Here is an 18,016-nt window from a genome sequence, read left to right as displayed (position 1 = left end):
AAATCATGGACATTTAAAAAATTTCTTCTTCTAAACTTTGGATTTTTATTTATGTGACTTTATACAGCAGTTTCCAAAAATATGATATACAAAGATCCTTAAAAGGGGACATCTACAAAAATTTCATGAGAAGGAGATACGAACATAATAAAAATCCTTCATGTATTTTCAATCATTCCAAGTATTTACAGCAGATACATGAGGAACTGGGATTCAAAAACAAGAAATCAAGTAGAAGGGCTATAACATAGACTTAGAGAGGAATCCTCCTGGTACCCAATCTAAATTTACCCCCTAATGTCTGCATAATGATGCAACGCATCATCTAAACTCAATTATGCAGAGATGAACATGATTTTTTATTATTGTCCTGGAAGATGGGGTGGTGATGGTCACGGTGCTGCATTCCCAGTCTCTGCTCTAATAAAAACAATCACAAAGCTTTTCTATGAAGGTTTGTGGCACTTTGGTCCTGAAATGAGCCAGATCTTGGCTAAAGAGTTCAACAAAATAAACTGGATCCTATAAAACTCACCACGCCTTTTTCCCATATTACTGACATCCGGTCCTCAACACCGTTCACTCCATTGGGAATCTTCGTGAAATCATCCTTCCCCAGAGCTTTCTGGCAAGTGTTGAAAGTGCAGTGGTCAGTTCCTGTTGTGGTTAGATCACCACTGAAAAAGAAGAACACACAAGAGTGTGGGATGAGTAGATAAAAGACATCAGAAGAAAACTACCAGAACCTTTCCTGTTCTTCTGATGCCCTTCTCAACTAAAAGTCAGAAAGCTGCAATGGACAATGAGTGACTTTTTCAAGCACATATTTCGGCCACACCCATCTCTATTTTAGAAGCACTTTTGGAAAATAATACTCTTAGAAGAAATGTGAAGCCAGATCATGCTCAGGTCAGAAAAACTGGTTCTAAACTCCATCACATGCTAGCTCTGTGATTATGAGTTTGTCCAATGCTCAGTTATTTATTTTTTTAAGGATTTTATTTATTTATTCATGAAAGACAGAGAGAGAGAGAGAGAGAGAGGTAGGCAGAGACAGTGGGAGAAGCAGACTCCCTGCAGAGCAGGCAGTCCAATGCAGAACTCGATCCCAGGACTGTGGGATCATGACCTGAGCTGAAGGCAGACGCTTAACCGACTGAGCCACCCAGACACCCTTCAAATGCTCAGTCTTATCTAGAAATTGATGATGATGATGATGATGATCTGTACTCAATGATAATTATTTTAGGATCACTGGCAATAACGTAAGGGAAAATTCTTTGCGGGTAGAGCACTACACAAAGATGAACCTCCGTGACCCACATGGACAGAGGCAGCCCCTGGCCAAATGGCAACTTTGAGGTGAGCAGAGACGGGACACTGGATGAGGATGTTCATATCACCAGAGACAGAGAGCCCTGCTTTGAATTGTGAACAATCTTGGAGATGTAGACATGTGAAGGAGGAAGTAGGCTGAAAGAAAAAGGTAAATGAACTCTTGAACTTTTGTTGTGAAAAACCCTTTGTTAACTTGGGTCTAGTATCTGAATAGGGAGTGTTGGGGTCTCCAAGAAAAGTAATCATAACTTCTCAGAAAGTAGCATCTCTGAAAATAGTTTGGATGGCCCTTCATGGGGATAACCTCTCTGAGGGCAGGATTTTGCCTTTCACCCCTCTGGCTCTGCCCTAGATCATAACCTATCAGATGTACACAGGCACATCTGCTTCTTGGGTTATATCACCATAGAAGAATATTCAAGAATATGTGAATGATTAAAAACTAAGCATTATGAAGAGACTAGGTTCCAGGCAATAGGTGATAGAAAAGACGAGGAAAAAGTTAGAAGAGAGTAAAATTTTAGTAAAAATTATCTGTTTTCTCTGTGTCTGGGAGAGATTTTGACACCATATCATAATTAAGCCACTGCTTTTTTGGTCCCAGGTGAGGGACTCCTCACAGCCTATCACGTCAAGTAGAACAGAATACTGCATGGAGGTCAACGAAGATCAAATGATAAGACACGATGTCCTCCGCTCAAACCCAAGACTCTTATGATACCTTATTTTGGCAGAACCCTTCACAATCATTTGTTAAATTATTACTTAGCCAATAGATTCATGAGGAAGTGAGGCGTTGAGGGGTCAGGTCGCAGGGGCGGCCCCATAACATAGTGGGCTGCATGGTGCCACTCTCTGTGCCAGTAGTGCGTGCCGTCTGTGCCCAGACTTGCTGCTATGGGCTCTCCGTAGACCACTTTCCCTGGAAATGTCAAAGGAAGCATTCAGTCCCTTCATTTGCTCTCAAGAGAACCACCTGAAAAACACATAAATATGTGTCTTCTCTGCGCTAGCAAAGGATAATAGGAATCCCAGACCACAAGTCACCTTTCATGGACAGGATTTTTTAAAAAGGAAAACTACTGCTTCATGAGCATTTACTATGTTCTGCCCAGGTGCAGTGCACACTGTGGTAGATGATTAGACCCACTCCCTGACACAAGGCTTGACCCCATGGCCTACTTTGACCAATTAAATACGAAAGGAAGTAACACATGCTGAGTCTTCCTTCTGTCCTTAGACTACCATAGGTTGCTTCTTCAGTTGTGTCTCAGAATGAAGAGAATATGGAACACAGTTAGTGCCAACCCATGATGGACATGAGTCCAAAGGAGAAATAAATCTCAGTAGTTGGGAGACCATTGACATTTCCAATTCAGCTGTTATTGCAGCCTAACTAGCAAATGCTGACTGGTATGTGTACCATTCTAATGACTTTATCTCAAAAACCCTATGGGGAAAATGCTATTATTATCCCCATTGAAAGATGAAAATAAATAACTTCTGTACAGGTATATTACATGCGCCCAACATAACATGGATGGTGTTGAGGAGGTAGGATCTGAATCCAGGCGTTTTGGACTCTAGTCTTAACTTCTATGCAAATACTACCCTGGTGACAATTATCACGTGGTCATATGGAGTTCAACCATGGTATCCTCTGTTACAACTCAATTGAGAATCTCTTTATATCCCTTAAAGGATAAAAACAAAAACAAAAACAAAAAAACAACCATAACAACAACCAACCAAAAAACAAACAAAACTCCTCCAAAAACTTATGTTAAATAAAAGAACACTCAGATAATAAAATTGTAGCCAGACATGCATATTTTAAAAAATCATGCAAATGAGGCCATCAAGAGCACACAATGTTAGAAAAGCTAATAGTGCCTAGTGAATTTGAATTTAAAATCAGAATCCTATCTCTGATGAGCGTTTGTTGGGATAATAGATGCACCGGCATTGAGCTGATCGTCCCCAAGCAGTCACACAGGTGAACACAGATTAAGGGATGCCTGCCCACGGAACTCTGTGAACTTCGCTGTGGCTGGTCAGACAGCAGATTTCAGCGCAAATCCTGATAGAGAACTGACATTAACTAACTTCGTCGGCGGATACTGACCATGGATGGCCATCACCTGCCTGCGTCAGATTCAACTGGAATGTAGTACCCTCTCATAGATCATTTATTTTCCTAAACTAGCCATTTTCCTCTTGCAAACCACAAAACAAGGCTTACTGAAGCCTAATAAACCTGCTTCTTAAGTAACCAAGTATCATGGTCAGTAACACTTACCTCCAAGAACACAGACACTGCTAAGATCTCTCACTTTCATGCTTCTCTTTCTCTCTCACGTGCACGCGTGCACGCACTTGTGCACACACACACACACAAACACACACACTGAATCAGCTCCCCCTTCTGTTTCTTACTGCCTTTCTCCCAGGAAAGAGGAAATACCATTAGTCTCTCATTATGCTGTGTGCAGGACAAGGAACAATTCTTTTTCAATGTGAACTAAGAGGTAACGTACTGTTTGCAGTAGAGTGAGCAGGAGGGACCCCATATCTGATTAGCGGGTAGGGAGAGAACTTCCTATCCTCAGAGAACATACAGATTGATGCTCAGACAATGAAAAACTCAGAGACTTGATCTGTAACCACTTTACAAGCTGCCAACTCAGGATTTTCCACGGTGCTTCATCATACAGCAAAGATTCTTATCACATGCTCTATTCAATCTTTTGGCCATCAAGGTGAGATAGGGATACAGTTCCAAAGTTCTACAATTTTAATAGCTCTCAGGAAAAATCAAAAGTGTCAGCATCTACCAGGAGTCTGCCAGGACCGTTTTGAAACCAGATGACATGTAATCTCCTCGGAAGGTTTTAGTCCCTTTAAAATGTGATAGGCCATGGTTTTGGTATACATAACAAGCTCTTCATTAATGGGGCTATTTTCTTTCTTCCTTTTTTTTTTTTTTAAGATTTTATTTACTTATTTGACAGAGACAGACACGGCAAGAGAGGGAACACAAGCAAGGGGAGCAGGAGAGGGAAAAGCAGGCCTCCAACTGAGCAGGGAGCCTGATGTGGGGCTCTATCCCAGGACGCTGGAATCGTGACCTGAGCCAGAGGCAGACGCTTAATGACTAAGCCACCCAGGTGAATGAGGCTATTTCCAATGGTTTCCCCATTAAGCATCTACAAATATACTTTAAAAATTTTAAATAAAAGGTAGACATTCCCAATTACTCTTTCCCCTATTTTACAATAGTTCTAAGGCATCTTCAAAAAAACTCCCAGTATTCAAGAAGGAAAAAGGAGAAGTTAAACAAGGGTCCTGGGTCCTGGATAAACCATAAATTGGAGAATCAAACTGGATAATTCAGCGTAATTGAGAGTTTTATTAGATTTGGTTCAGAAATAAAGTAATAATAAAAATATCTAACATATGTATAGCACTCTATAGTTGGCAAATAGAGTTTGAATGTCACGTATCTCATTTGACCTTCATGGCAACCCTCATGCTGGTTTGACAGATAAAGGAACTGACACTCAATGGAATGAACTAATTTGCCCAAGTCACACAGGTAGTAAGCAGTGCACAGAATTAGAACCCTAGTATTTTGGTATCATATCATACATACACATTACGTTACTAGGTGAAGTGTCATTCTTCATTTCTTGGTAACGAGTATGTATTCTGAAATGTTTAAGTCAACCACAAGCCATTTGTGGATGTGGCTGAGCAATTTTCCAATTTCACTTACTGGTTTCATTTACTCTGCTTAGTAGGTTGGTAATGAAAAGAGCTGTATCTGTCCTAGTCGGGTACTCTCCTGATTGCACTTGAGACCGGATGGTTTCAACAGCTCTTGGGAGATAGAACATCTTTGTCATTAATCTCCTCCCACTGTCTCAGCAAGGTCTGCACTGTACCCTGTCCAGTGCGACCATCCAGGGCCTCTCCGCGTCTCTCCAGTGTTTGGCCTGAAGTCAAAAGACACTCTGCACTTATGATGCTATCTCCCACTTAAAGGAGTTTTTCCTTTAAGAAAAACTAAAGATTAAGAAAATCTAAAGATTTCCAAATGATGAAACCTGTCAAGCCAATCTAAACTCCCCTCTGACCAGACAACCCATTCATGAGATGAAAGTGATAGAGCAGGTGTTCACACTTTGTCTAAATTTGTGAGTAGTGCTTAACAAGTCCCAAGATCTGTTACAAAAGGTTGAACAATGCAGAGAAGCTGGCACAAGTACCCAGGAGTGGAAGCACTGGCTACCAACAGAAAGCCAACCACATCTATAAAAATAATTTTTCCCAGCTAGAAGGATAGAGCAGAACCTTCCTGGGCTCTGTTTGGTTCAAAAAATATTACATTTACAAAGAAAGGAAATCTCCAACTAACAAAGAAAATCCAGAGAAACAGCATAATAGAGATCACTCAGATTCAGGTTCAAATCCTGATTGCGCTACTTTTTAGTTAATGACTTGTGTAAGATGAGTCATTGCTCTTAGCCTTAGTTTGTCTAATCTGTGAAGTGGGGTCACAGTGTGTCTCTAAGAAAGAGTGGCAATTTTATGAGGATCAAATAAATTACTGCATATGAAAGTACCTAGCATCTTGGAACTCTGGGTTCAGTTATGGGCTGAACTGTGCCCCTTGCCAAAATTCAAATGTTAAAGTCCTAACCTCTGGTATCTCCAAATGTGACTGTATTTGGAAGGGTCCTTTGTAAAAGTAATTAAGTTAAAATGAGGTCACTAGGATAAGCCCTAATCCCATATGAGTGGAGTCCTCCTAAGAAGAGGAAATTTAGACACAGACACATACAGAAGGAAGACAATGTGAAGACAGAGGGGGAAGACAGTCGTCTACAAAGCAAGGAGAGAGATCTAGAATACATCCTTCCATCACTGTCCTCAGAAAGAACCAACTCGGGGTGCCTGGGTGGCTGGATCAGTTAAGCATTTGTCTTTGGCTCAGGTCATGATCCTGGGGTCCTGGGATTGAGCCCCACATGGGGCTTCCTGTTTAGTGGGGAGCCTGCTTCTCCCTCTCCCTCTGCCTGTTGACCACCCCCCCCAGCTTGTGCGCTCGCTCTCTCTCTCTTTCTCTCTCTCTCAAATAAATAAATAATTTTTTTTTTTAAAAAGGAACTGGGGTGCCTGGGTGGCTCAGTGGGTTAAAGCCTCTGCCTTCAGCTCAGGTCATGATCCCAGGGTCCTGGGATCGAGCCCCACAATGGGCTCCCTGCTCAGCGGGGAGCCTGCTTCCCCCTCTCTCTCTCTCTGCCTGCCTCTCATCCTACTTGAGATAAATAAACTCTTAAAAAATAAAAAAATAAAAAATAATAAAAAATAATTTAAAAAGAAACCAACTCTGCCAATACTTTGGTCTTCTAGTATCCAATATTATGAGAATATCCATTTCTGTCATTTAAACTGCCCAGTCTATGGTACTTTGTTATAGCAGCAAGTAACTTCCAGAAACATTAGTTTCCTTATGGTTGCACAGCTCATTTTTTTTTTTTTTTTTAAACACAACTCTTTTAAAAAAAAAAGATTTAGAATGGCTGGTCTTCAACTGCTTTGCACTTGGGCATAAGGTAAATCATCTTTTTCTCAATTTTAAGGACCAGGGAGTGTTTGGGTGTTCATGTACAGAAAAAGGAAGTCTGAGATTCAGAGTCACCTTGACTCATCTCCACGTGTTTCTTAGGAGAAGCGCTGGTTCCTAAGCATCAGCTAATGGCGCCTGTGATAATAAGATTCGATTTATTCTTGTTCAGCTTCCACAAGAAATGGCAACCAGAGAAAGGGAGAGCAGTCCCTGTGTGGACCTTTCTGCCCATCTTCTAAAACATAAGAGGAACATGGCGGAGGGCGGGGGGTGGGCAGAGCTTAAAAGCTTCTTATAAAGTGGAAAGGAAGACATCGAAAACCTCTCTATAATACAAGTTTACATTTTATAGTGATAAGCCTAAAGAGAAAAGCTTTGATAATAAGTACAACCCAACCCAACCCAAACCACATCCAACAAACAAACAAAAAACACCTTTAACCACAATGTAGCTTGGGTCACTCTAAGTTACTGAAGGATGCAAATGAACATAATCCCTTCTGCAAATCCAATGCCCATAGCACAGCGCCTGGCATATATTTGGTGTCCAAAAAATTTGGGGTTTTATTAATAAGTTCAGGTGAAACTCTTATTTATACCCTAAAGACAGGAATACGGATATAAATTCAAGTTGAACTTTATTAAGACAAGTTAAACTAGAAACTTAAAAAAAGCATTAATAATTTCAGTCATAGCTGGAAAGCAAATTATAGCAGATATACATCAAGTAGAGCATCGAGTAGGTTCTGAGAGAGGGCCCCATCATTCGAAATAGAGTACCAGAAACACAGCGACTGCACACGCACGTGAGGCCATTGATCATTCCAGAGGTCAATATGTGGAAAAAAGGGGCATGGATAGCCAAAGCTACACAAATCAAAATAAAAAGTGTCACCGAAGCTGATGTCAACACGTATACTATTTGGACAAAGGCATGACTGGTAAGTGAACGCAGTCTGGGGCCAGGCAGATGGGCACTTCTATATATGACACCAATACAGCTGGTTTGTCCAACTTTACACGAGGGGTATGGAGCAAGGGAGTCAGATTCTGCTTCTGGAAGAAAAAAGGATAGCATGCTAGGGGCAGCCTTCTGGTTCTCATACTTCATGTTTGCAAAAGTGGCTTCTCACACGAAGGATGAGAGCTAACCTAGTTCTAGTTACTCAATTTAGATGAACTAAGACCAGAAATAAGCATGACATTTAAATTCCTTGCAAACTGTCCAAAGCGATTCTGATTTCAAGGGCTTACAACAGGACGTGTTTATTCTTTTTTTCCTGGAACCTGCTTTTTGTTTTTTATTGCAAGTGCTGAAAGAAAACATCAAGGTAGGTACAAAGGGAATGCTCAGGCTTCAATTTAAAGTTGGGGATGCAATGTACATTTCCGTCTCTTTCTTCTCAGCTCACACCAAGATGTCGGGGAGATAGGCAAGCCCCACGCGTGCTCTGAGAAGGAAACAGGGACCACAGCTAACCAGAAGTTTGCGTCGATTTTAGAAAGACGAGAAAGCAGAGGGATCGCAATAGCTTATGAAGGACAGTCATAAGCATAGATAGTCTAGGATCGCAACCAAGATGCAAAAAAAAAAAAAAAAAAGGAACATTGACTCAGCAAGAAACAATGTGGATGTCCATTTCTTTCCCAAGGTTTGGGGAACTCTCAGCTGTTCTTGCTTTAAATATACTTTTTGTCCCTTTTTCTTTCTCTTCTTCTGGAATTCCCTATGTGAATATTTGGTTGGTCTTTGTTGTTGTTGTATTCCATTATTCTTGTAGGCTTTTGTCACTCTTCCCATTCTTTCCCCATTTTAGTCGTCTGACTGGGTCCTTCCAGTCACTGAGTCTTTCCTCTGTGTAGCTGAGTCTACTTTTGAAACTCTCTACGGAATTTTTCAGTTCAGTTACAGTATTTTTTGAACTCTGAGCCTTCTAGGGTTTTGACTGGTTACTATTTGATGGTTACTACTTCCTTGTCAAACTTCTCGTTTTGTTCATGCCTCTTGTTCCTAATTTCATGTGGTTGTCTCTTGCTGGTCGATCACTAAACTCCCTTACGGGGGATTATTCCGAACTGTCCATGGGCAGCGCATAGGTCGGTTACTGGAGCTTGATTAGCTTCCTCTGGTGGAATCGTATTTACCTGATTGTTTTTGCAATCTTTGATTTCTTAGGTTTGTGTCTTCACGTTTGGGTAATTTGGCAGAAACATTCACCAGTTGGCTCAGTTTGGGTCTCTAAGTGTGTCTTCTGGTGATGTCTTTGGGCAGGTGGGACCTGCTGTTATGGTCTATTTTTGACTGAGGCAATTGTTTGAGGTCTGAGGACAGGGACCGGGGCAGAGGGATGGCTGGTTTGGTTCCTTACCGAAGTGGGGCTCCGGGCTCTTCTCAGTTTCCCAAACAGGCTCTCGGGTTGGCAGGGGCCAGGAGTAATGGTCAGCCTTGGCTATGAATAAATCCCCTGCCTCTGCACAGCATGGGGGCCTCTGTGCCTACTGCTGGCTGTGCTCTGTGTGATTGGCTCTAGCTGTCTATCTCTGTGCGTGAGCACCTCTGGGCCACAGAGCTTCTGGAATCGTCGCCAATGCTTCCTGACCGATGGAGTCGGAAGGCACTCCCGCAGCAGGTGGGGCCCTGACTCAGCTCCTTGCCTGTTCGTGAGCAAACCAGACTCGAGGGTCAGCAAAACTCCCGGTTTAGGGACCTGAACTGGGCCGACCTGCCCCCCCGACAGAGTCCTCTGGTCAGAATGTGCCCCCAGCTTGGTTCCACAGGGAGTCAAAGCTGCTGTCTGGGATTACTACTTGGGCACTGCAGGTGTGAACTCTCTGTCAAGATCTATGTGCTGGTTGTTGCGCCCTTCCCTTCTTCCCCACAGTCAGAGGCCCGGTGGTTAAGCTCTGTGGGTTCCCCTGAATTCCTCATGATGTCAGATCAGAGCCGAGGCTCCCCAAAGTGACCCACAATGCTGAGGGAGGCTGGCTCTCCCCCTGGGTTCTCTCTTCCCACAGGAGGAACCAGAGCCTCAAGGGAGACCTCTACTGGTGGCGCTGCACTGGCCTGGGGGATGGGCAATGCGGTCACTGTGTAGTCACTTCTCTTACCCTCCTAATCCAGTCTGTCTTGGTCTCTGAGGTGCAGGGGGTGCCTCAGCCTCAGCCCTGGGTTCTGGGATTCTCTCAGTGGTATCTTACACTTGAAGATGTTAAGCTGCTCCTGTGAGGAGGAGCAAAGTCAGGACAGACCTAAGCCGCCATCTTGGTGACATCACTCCAACCCTGTGTTTCTCTTTCAAGAATAATAAAAAATAACAAAATGTTGATAATGCTTTAAGAAAAATTTAAAATGTAAGGCTAAAGACCAAAGCCAATTAAATACAAACTTGATATCTGCATTTCCTAACTCTGTAAACCAATTTCTTCTTGAACAGAGTGGAGAGTAATGGAAAAAATTGGAATTTGGGGACCACACAGATTTGGGCTTGAATTCCAGGTTTAGCACCAGCAGTAAGTGATCTTGGGCTTAATTAACCAAACTTTTCCAAGTCTCCATTTCATCAGTCCCCAAACTGGTAAAACTTGACTTGAGCATTGTTATGACAATTTAAAAATTTAACATATATTAAAATGCACTAAAAACATAATATATAGGAAAACAGGAAATGATATAAGACCTATTAAAATATGTGCCAGGCACACATTAAGTACTCAACAAATAATGTTGGTTGTTACATAATCATCAACAACGATGCTGCTCTCTTTTGAGTAGATGGTTCTCAATTCAACAATAATATCAAACTTAATAGCATTGTATTGCTAGGCTACTACACTAAAGAATTAATAATTGGATCCCTTTTGTGCTTCCCTGAGCAGAGATTCTCAAGCTTTAATATTCATATGAATCACCTGGGGTTCTAGTTTAAGTGCACCTTCTGAGTCAGTGGGTCTGGGATGGGGTCCAAGGTTCTGCATTTCTAACGAGCTGTCACAGGATGCTGACACCACACTCTAGGGACCACACTCTGGTCATCAAAGGCTCTGATGATAGAATGGGCTGGCAAAGGATTTATAGATAGGACGTGTGCACATCACAAACCTGTAAAGCTGAACTGTTTCTTATTTAAACATGGTAACGATGAATAGAGGTGTATTGCTTGTTCATGTTCAGAAGTCATGTTAGATAATGAATGAGCAAAAAGGTCAATGTGGTCCCCCAGCTCTTGTCACTCTACACTCTCCAGGGATCTGCCCCTGGGTTGGCGGATACAGTCACCATGGGAACAGTCTGGCACCGTTTATGCCCAACCCACCTCCTACTCCCTTTAGGTTCCTGCTTGATCACGTGTGAGAGTTCACATGCCAGGCATGGGAAAGCTCTTGTGCCAATTTACCCTGGACCTCTGCGGCCTCTGACATGGCCCCTTGGAGCATTTTCACAAGTCACCACAGTAAGTCTGAATCGACTGGAAGATCTGGGTTGACATTTTAAATATTTCCTATTTACAGTCCCTTTGGAAAGGGATTTGGCAATATCCAAAAAGTCTGTATGCATTTACCCTTTGAACCAGCAGTCCCACTTTGAGGATTCTACCCCGAGGATCCTCTTCCGTGGCAGACAGAATAACGGTGCCCCAAAGACGGCCACGTCCTCATCCCCACAAGCTGTAGCCACGTGCTCTTACGTGGCAAAAAGGACTTTACAGTGATTAAATTATGAACCTTGAGATAGGGGCTTTATCCTGGATTAACTGGGAGGGCTCAGTGTAACCCAACGGCCCTTAAAGCAGAAGAGAGGGGAGAGCAGAATAATGCAATTTTCTGCACCCACCCCTGCAGCTTTGGAGACAGAGCAAGGGAAATGTGAACCAAAGAATGTGGGTGGTCTCTAGAAGCTCAGAAAGGCAAGGAAAGGGATTCTCCCCCTAGAGCCTCCAGGAAAAGAACAACAACTTGGTTTTAGCCCAGTAAGATGTGGGTTAACCCTATGACATCCAGAACTGTAAGAGAATACATTTGTGTTGTCTTAAACTACTAAATTTGTGGCAATGTTTACAGTAGTGATAGAAAACGAATACACGTTTCACATAAAACAGCACAGGTTCAAGGCCATCACTGTGGCTTTGTACATAAGAGCTAGAGACTGAAACAGCCCAAGTGTCCATCACTAGGGGACCAGCTGAACAAATACAGAAACCCACCGCACCCGTAGGAAACAATGGAGAAACTAACATGAACTGACTTTAAGACGTATTTTCAAGTAGAAAGAAAAGCCAAATACAGACCATGAGATACACTATTTTATCTTTCAAGCAGTAAAGAAAGAGAAATAAGAATATGCATGTATTTTTTCATAAAGAGAAACTTTATAAAGATAGGTCAGAAATAAGTGAATAAAAATAATTACTAATGGGGTACAGGAAGAAGTTGCTAGGGAAGGAAGTAAGACTTCTCTGAGAAACCTTTTTTCTTAATATATCATTTTGACTTTTGGACCATGTAAATTCTTTACATATTCAAAAAATAAAATTAAGGGGCGCCTGCATGGCTCAGTGAGTAAAAGTCTCTGCCTTTGGCTCAGGTCATGATCTCACCATCCTGGGATCGAGCTCCGCAACAGGCTCTCTGCTCAGCAGGGAGCCTGCTTCCCACCCCCCTCACCCCGCTTGTCTCTCTGCCTACTTGTGATCTCTCTGTGTCAAATAAATAAATAAAATCTTGAAAAAAAAATTAATTTAAAATTTAAAATAAAATTAAAATGTCCATACTCATGTTTAATAGTTTTCTGCCCATGATTTATTCCAAAACCTTCTCTAGACTTTTACTCTGTACCTAATGGAATTCTATCCCAGTAAAAATTTAATATTTAAGATCAACAAACTGTTTCCTGACAGGACTGTCAAAATAGTAGCTTGATGTGGGTTAAGACTGCCCATTTCTGCTGACTTTGCTATTTCTTAAATCATATTCTGACATTATGGACCTGACTGACAGGCTGTAGGACACGGGACATGATTTACAAAGCAAATAATTATACAACCCATTCCACAGTGTTGGCAACAGCGCCACCTGGTGGCTGAAATGAATACTGCAACTTTAAAATTGCAGTATTTTCTTTTTGAACCGCCGTGCTCTCTTACACTGAAATTATATTATTGGGGAAAGGGAGAGGGGAGAAGTAACCAGAGATGGTTGGTAGTAAGCCCTTCTTGGCTCCTGTATAAAACTGAGTTTACTCTGAACACGAGATAGCGATGGATTATGTTTTAAAAATGCATTTGACTTGCACAAAATTCTTCTTGAAACTTCATGCAAGAAGAAGCGATTTTGACAAAATTAATCTTAAAGACATGCCAAATCTAATTTCATCATTTTCATAATCCATATTTTAGAAGTTCAATCAGTTTCAGTTTAAAAAGAAAACAAGGAGCCAGGGTGATTTATCAGACTATTTCTGATTTCCTGATCTTTAAAAGTGCGATGATATTAGCGCATTCTAGTAGGGTCTATTATATTTTTATGGGTGGGAGGAGGGCGGGGGACTTTGGTTTTAAAATCTTAAACTAATTATCATAAAAATACTATCTGGATAATTGCTTGAATAGCTCTAATACCCAAGAAGCTATGGGACAAATCAACTCAATTTGAAAGAAATTGGTTGAGCACCCCCTGTGTACCCTGCGCCATCCTGATTCAGGTACTAAGAGGAGAGTGGAGATGCCTAAGAGACAAGCAGAAAGGAGGGCACAACTAGACATGCATAATGTGCGAGAAAACAGAAAGGATGCTAATGAGAAAGAAGGAAGGAAGACAAGCTACAGAAATGCAAGTACAACTTGTTTTTTTTTTTTAAGATTTTATTTATTTATTTGACAGAGAGAGATCACAAGTAGGCAGAGAGGCAGGCAGAGAGAGAGAGGAGGAAGCAGGCTCCCCGCTGAGCAGAGAGCCCGATGTGGGGCTCGATCCCTCGACCCTGAGATCATGACCTGAGCCGAAGGCAGAGGCTTCAACCCACTGAGCCACCCAGGCGCACCAACGGTTTTTTTTTTTTTTTTTGTAATAAAGGTAACTTCTTGTGATATTTATATATTTATTTATTTATTTATTTTTTAAAGATTTTATTCATATATTTGACAGACAGAAAGAGAGACAACACAATCCGGGGGAGCAGCAGGAAGAGGGAGAGGGAGAAACAGACTTCCTGCTGAGCAGAGGGCCCAACTCAGCTCCCAGGACCCTGGGATTATGACCTGAGCAGAAGGCAGACACTTAACCGACTGAGCCACCCAGGCACTCCCTCCCCTCCAACCTCACCCCCATGCAGCTTTCTCATAAGCCAAGCAGGGACTGTAGGCGATTTACTTCCCTCTTTAGCTACTACTGAGTTACAGGCGAGCTTCTCGCTCAGGAATTACCATCTCTCCTTGCGTCCGCTATGACCTTGGCTGCAGACTTGCTCATCACGTGCACGATGTAGAGAGGGCAGTTCACCGCACTGGCGATGGTGATGGCTCTCAGCGTGGCCTCCGCCTCCACTGCTTCCGGGCGACACAGCTCATGGCCTTCGGGCCCTGTTATTCCCAAGGCCAACATCTTCTTTGCTCCCTAAAAAGACAGTGGGAACAGACACATATATGCAAGGAAGGTCTACTAATGACATGTACTATTACCTTACTGTGAATTAAATACACAGCCAGGCTTTCAGACCTGTTAGGTGTAGAGGTCTGTGTGTGTGTGTGTATACAGTGTGTGTATTTGGCAAACATAATTTTTTTCAAAGATTTTACTTATTTATTTGACAGACAGAGATCACAAGTAGGCAGAGAGGCAGGTGGGGGGGGGGGATGGGCAGGCGGGAGAAGCAGGCTCCTTGCTGAGCAGAGAGCCCGATGTGGGGCTGGATCCCAGGACCCTGGGACCATGACCTGAGCTGAAGGCAGAGGCTTTAACCCACCGAGCCACCCATGCACCCTGGCAAACATAAATTTAACACATAAACATAATACTTGGTGTATGTTAGTTTTTCAGTCACATATTTCATAATTAAATGATTTTGATTGAAAAGCTAGAAAAGATAGGAGGTTAATTCGGATCATATTCGTACTACTGGTTCAGTACAAAGTAAAATAAAACCAAATATTTGAATTCCCAATATTGTTGAAGTGACTCATATGACATTATGCAAGCAGCTGTGCTTTTTACTGAATCATAGTCTTCACTGCCCTCTGTCCCACCCACTGAATGATATCAGAAGAGACATTCTCCTACTCCAGAATGTTATTTCTTCCTTACAAAAGAAGTAGGAAGTCAACACTTGGAGTGGGAAAATGGCCTGCTGGGTGTCGCCTAGCTAGGAAGTGGAGAAGTTCACTTAAAGTCTTGTCTGCTTGAGTTTACAGCTCTTGCTCGCTTCCCGGGATCCTGATTGCCTTCTGGCCACCCAGCCTCACTCCCCCTGACTTTAATGGGAGCTAAGCCTAGGGAGAGGGGGAAAAAATCAGCTAATATAAAGGGTAAGAGACAGCTCTTTAAATCTTGCAGATAGTGTATCCTTTGGGCATTAATAATAGAACTCCTATGAGAAATAAATACCATCTAGATTCCTCCAGAGCACATTTTAATACCCAGTTTCTGAAAAGAGTGGGGCTTTAAGCAGCCCTTAACACCACACTGCTTATGTCATCAGATCCCACTCATGTCTGCACTTTGGCATTCTGAACCAGCAGGCGGAGCTACTAAAAAAAAAAAACAAAAACAAAAGTGCTGGGATACACGAAGAAAAGTATTTGTTTGAGAAACATGTTTGAGATCTGATAGCTGATTTGAAAAAGGGAAATCTTCACTCCAATGTCTATACCACCTGAATATGTCCATTCTCCCAAGGGGCACGGAATGAGTTCACCTACTGGGGCCCCGTTGTCTTTAGATCAAGCTAGGGCCCTTTCATTCATGGCAAAGCTCTGGGGGGCAAATGCTCACCTCAGCAATCAGGTCTCCATTTTCTGCATGGACCTGAGCAATCGCTCCGATTTCCTTGCACTGCGAGAAGGCAGCATACAGCTCCTCATCCCTCACCATGTACAGGTCTTTATAGGCCATAAACATCTTGAAGGAGTTCACACCTTTGTCTTGGGCAAGGATTTTCATTTCTTCTTTCACCTAGAAGGGAATGACAGACACACGCGCGCACGCGCGCGCGCACACACACACACACACACACACAATATGCCATGCTTTAATTTACATAACAATGTCAGTATTCTCTTCAACCTTCAAAATGTTGCATTCAGAAGAGAATTCAGTAAAATAAGGACAAGAGTTAAATTCTTAAAAAAAAAAAAAAATGCAGTTAAAGCCCTGATCCTTCCCGCAGGCTAGACCTCTATTCAACTGGTGCTGTTGGTAAGATAATCTTAAATCATTAAAGAGTTCAGTTTCCCTCCAAAGTACTTCATTTCTTCACTTGGACATAGAGTTCTTGGCATCTAGCTCCTGATGGGAAGAAATTATTTTAGAAAATGAAAACAAAGTCACTTGGCAGCCACAGGAGCAATCAAGTCTCGAGGAGGACTCAAAGCTAAAGCGAGGTGGGGCTTTGGGCTCAGATCTGAAAGCCTCAGGATGGGCGTTATGTCGGAGGAGAGAAGGGCGCCACTGAGCCACCCGAAGCTCGCGGCAGGTGAGAGACTCTGAAGGAGTTGGAATCCTCAGGAGCCTTCAGGTGTGCCCAAGGTAAGACTCAAACAAGGTCAAGTCATTACCTTTACAGGTCCAATTCAAGTCTCAATGAAAATTTAAAACTTCAAAGAAAAAATTGGTAGATTTGACCAAAGAGAGTTGTTTTAATTTCTATATGTTCATACACACACACACACACACACACACACACACACACACATCCAACACATGTTCTAGGCATAGGACGATTACTCTTAGTTGTTGTCTGTCAATTTACTAAGAAAAAGTCTTGAACGTTCCAGGTGAAAAATACTACCAGCAGTTCAAACAGAAAACACAAATGACGAATAAGCATGAAAAAAATGTTAACCTTTCTGCTGATTAAGAAGTGCAAAATAAGGGGCGCCTGGGTGCGCCTTTGGCTCAGGTCATGATCTCAGGGTCCTGGGATCGAGCCCCACATTGGGCTCTCTGCTCAGCAGGGAGCCTGCTTCCTCCTCTCTCTGCCTGCCTCTCTGCCTACTTGTGATCTCTCTGTCAAATAAATAAATAAAATCTGAAAAAAAAAAGGTGCAAAATAAAACAATGCAATCTTTTTCTAATGAATCAGTGATGTTAGTGGACGACTCTTTTCTTTTTTTTAAGATTTTATTTATTTATTTGACACAGAGAGAGATCACAAGTAGGCAGAGAGGCAGAGAGAGGGGGAAGCAGGCTCCCTGCTGAGCAGAGAGTCCGATGTAGGGCTTGATCCCAGGACCCTGAGCCCATGACCTGAGCCACAGGCAGAGGCTTAACCCACTGAGCCACCCAGGCACCCTGGCAGATGATTCTATTCCATCAGAGTACTCACTTCTGTCACTATTTACCCCCTTCCTATTCCTCTTACTTTTCTCTGTGGTGCTTTATCACCCGACATATTACATATCTACTTTTCCATGGCTTCCCCCACTAGAATTTCAGCCCCATGAGAGCAGGGGCTTTGCAGAGCTTGTCCACAGCCAAGTTTGAGAACAACGCCGGCTGCAGAGTGGCCACCCAAAGCACCATGATATACTGTGTTGTGGGTTTTTTGGTGGTTTTTTGTTTTATTAACTTTTCTATAGCTTCAAGTTTTCTCCCATGGGTCTATTATTTTTATAGTCAAAAAAAAAAAAAAAGCCTTAAACACTGTTAGCACATGTAGGTACTGTGGCTGAGGCCTTGCTACTCTAAAAGTGTGGTACCTGAACCAGCAACATGGGCATCGTCTGGGAGTTGGATGGAAATGCAGATTCTCAGGTCCTGCCCCAGACCTGCTGCTATGGGTTGATTTGTGCACCCTCTAAAATTCATATGTTGAAGACCTAACCCCTAGTGCCTCAA

At 42.5% G+C, this 18,016-nt stretch overlaps 1 protein-coding gene across 1 annotated transcript in view; it reads right to left on the bottom strand.

Annotated features, from left to right (window-relative positions):
• The window catches only part of DPYS (dihydropyrimidinase), a 74,969-nt gene that overhangs the window by 41,392 nt on the left and 15,561 nt on the right, over window positions 1-18,016 (bottom strand). The window contains exons 3-6 of the mRNA XM_082719098.1: window positions 15,953-16,132; window positions 14,389-14,578; window positions 2,104-2,260; window positions 536-677 (exon numbers count right to left, since the gene is read on the bottom strand). Of these exons, the coding sequence (XP_082575224.1) occupies window positions 536-677; window positions 2,104-2,260; window positions 14,389-14,578; window positions 15,953-16,132 (669 nt within the window). The remainder of the gene's footprint in view (window positions 1-535; window positions 678-2,103; window positions 2,261-14,388; window positions 14,579-15,952; window positions 16,133-18,016) is intronic.

This window comes from Mustela nivalis (genome assembly GCF_964662115.1).
Source record: "Mustela nivalis genome assembly, chromosome: 2".
Lineage (NCBI taxonomy): Eukaryota > Metazoa > Chordata > Mammalia > Carnivora > Mustelidae > Mustela > Mustela nivalis.
Note: the sequence above shows the minus strand (reverse complement) of the source record. Positions and strands in the feature narration are given on the sequence as shown.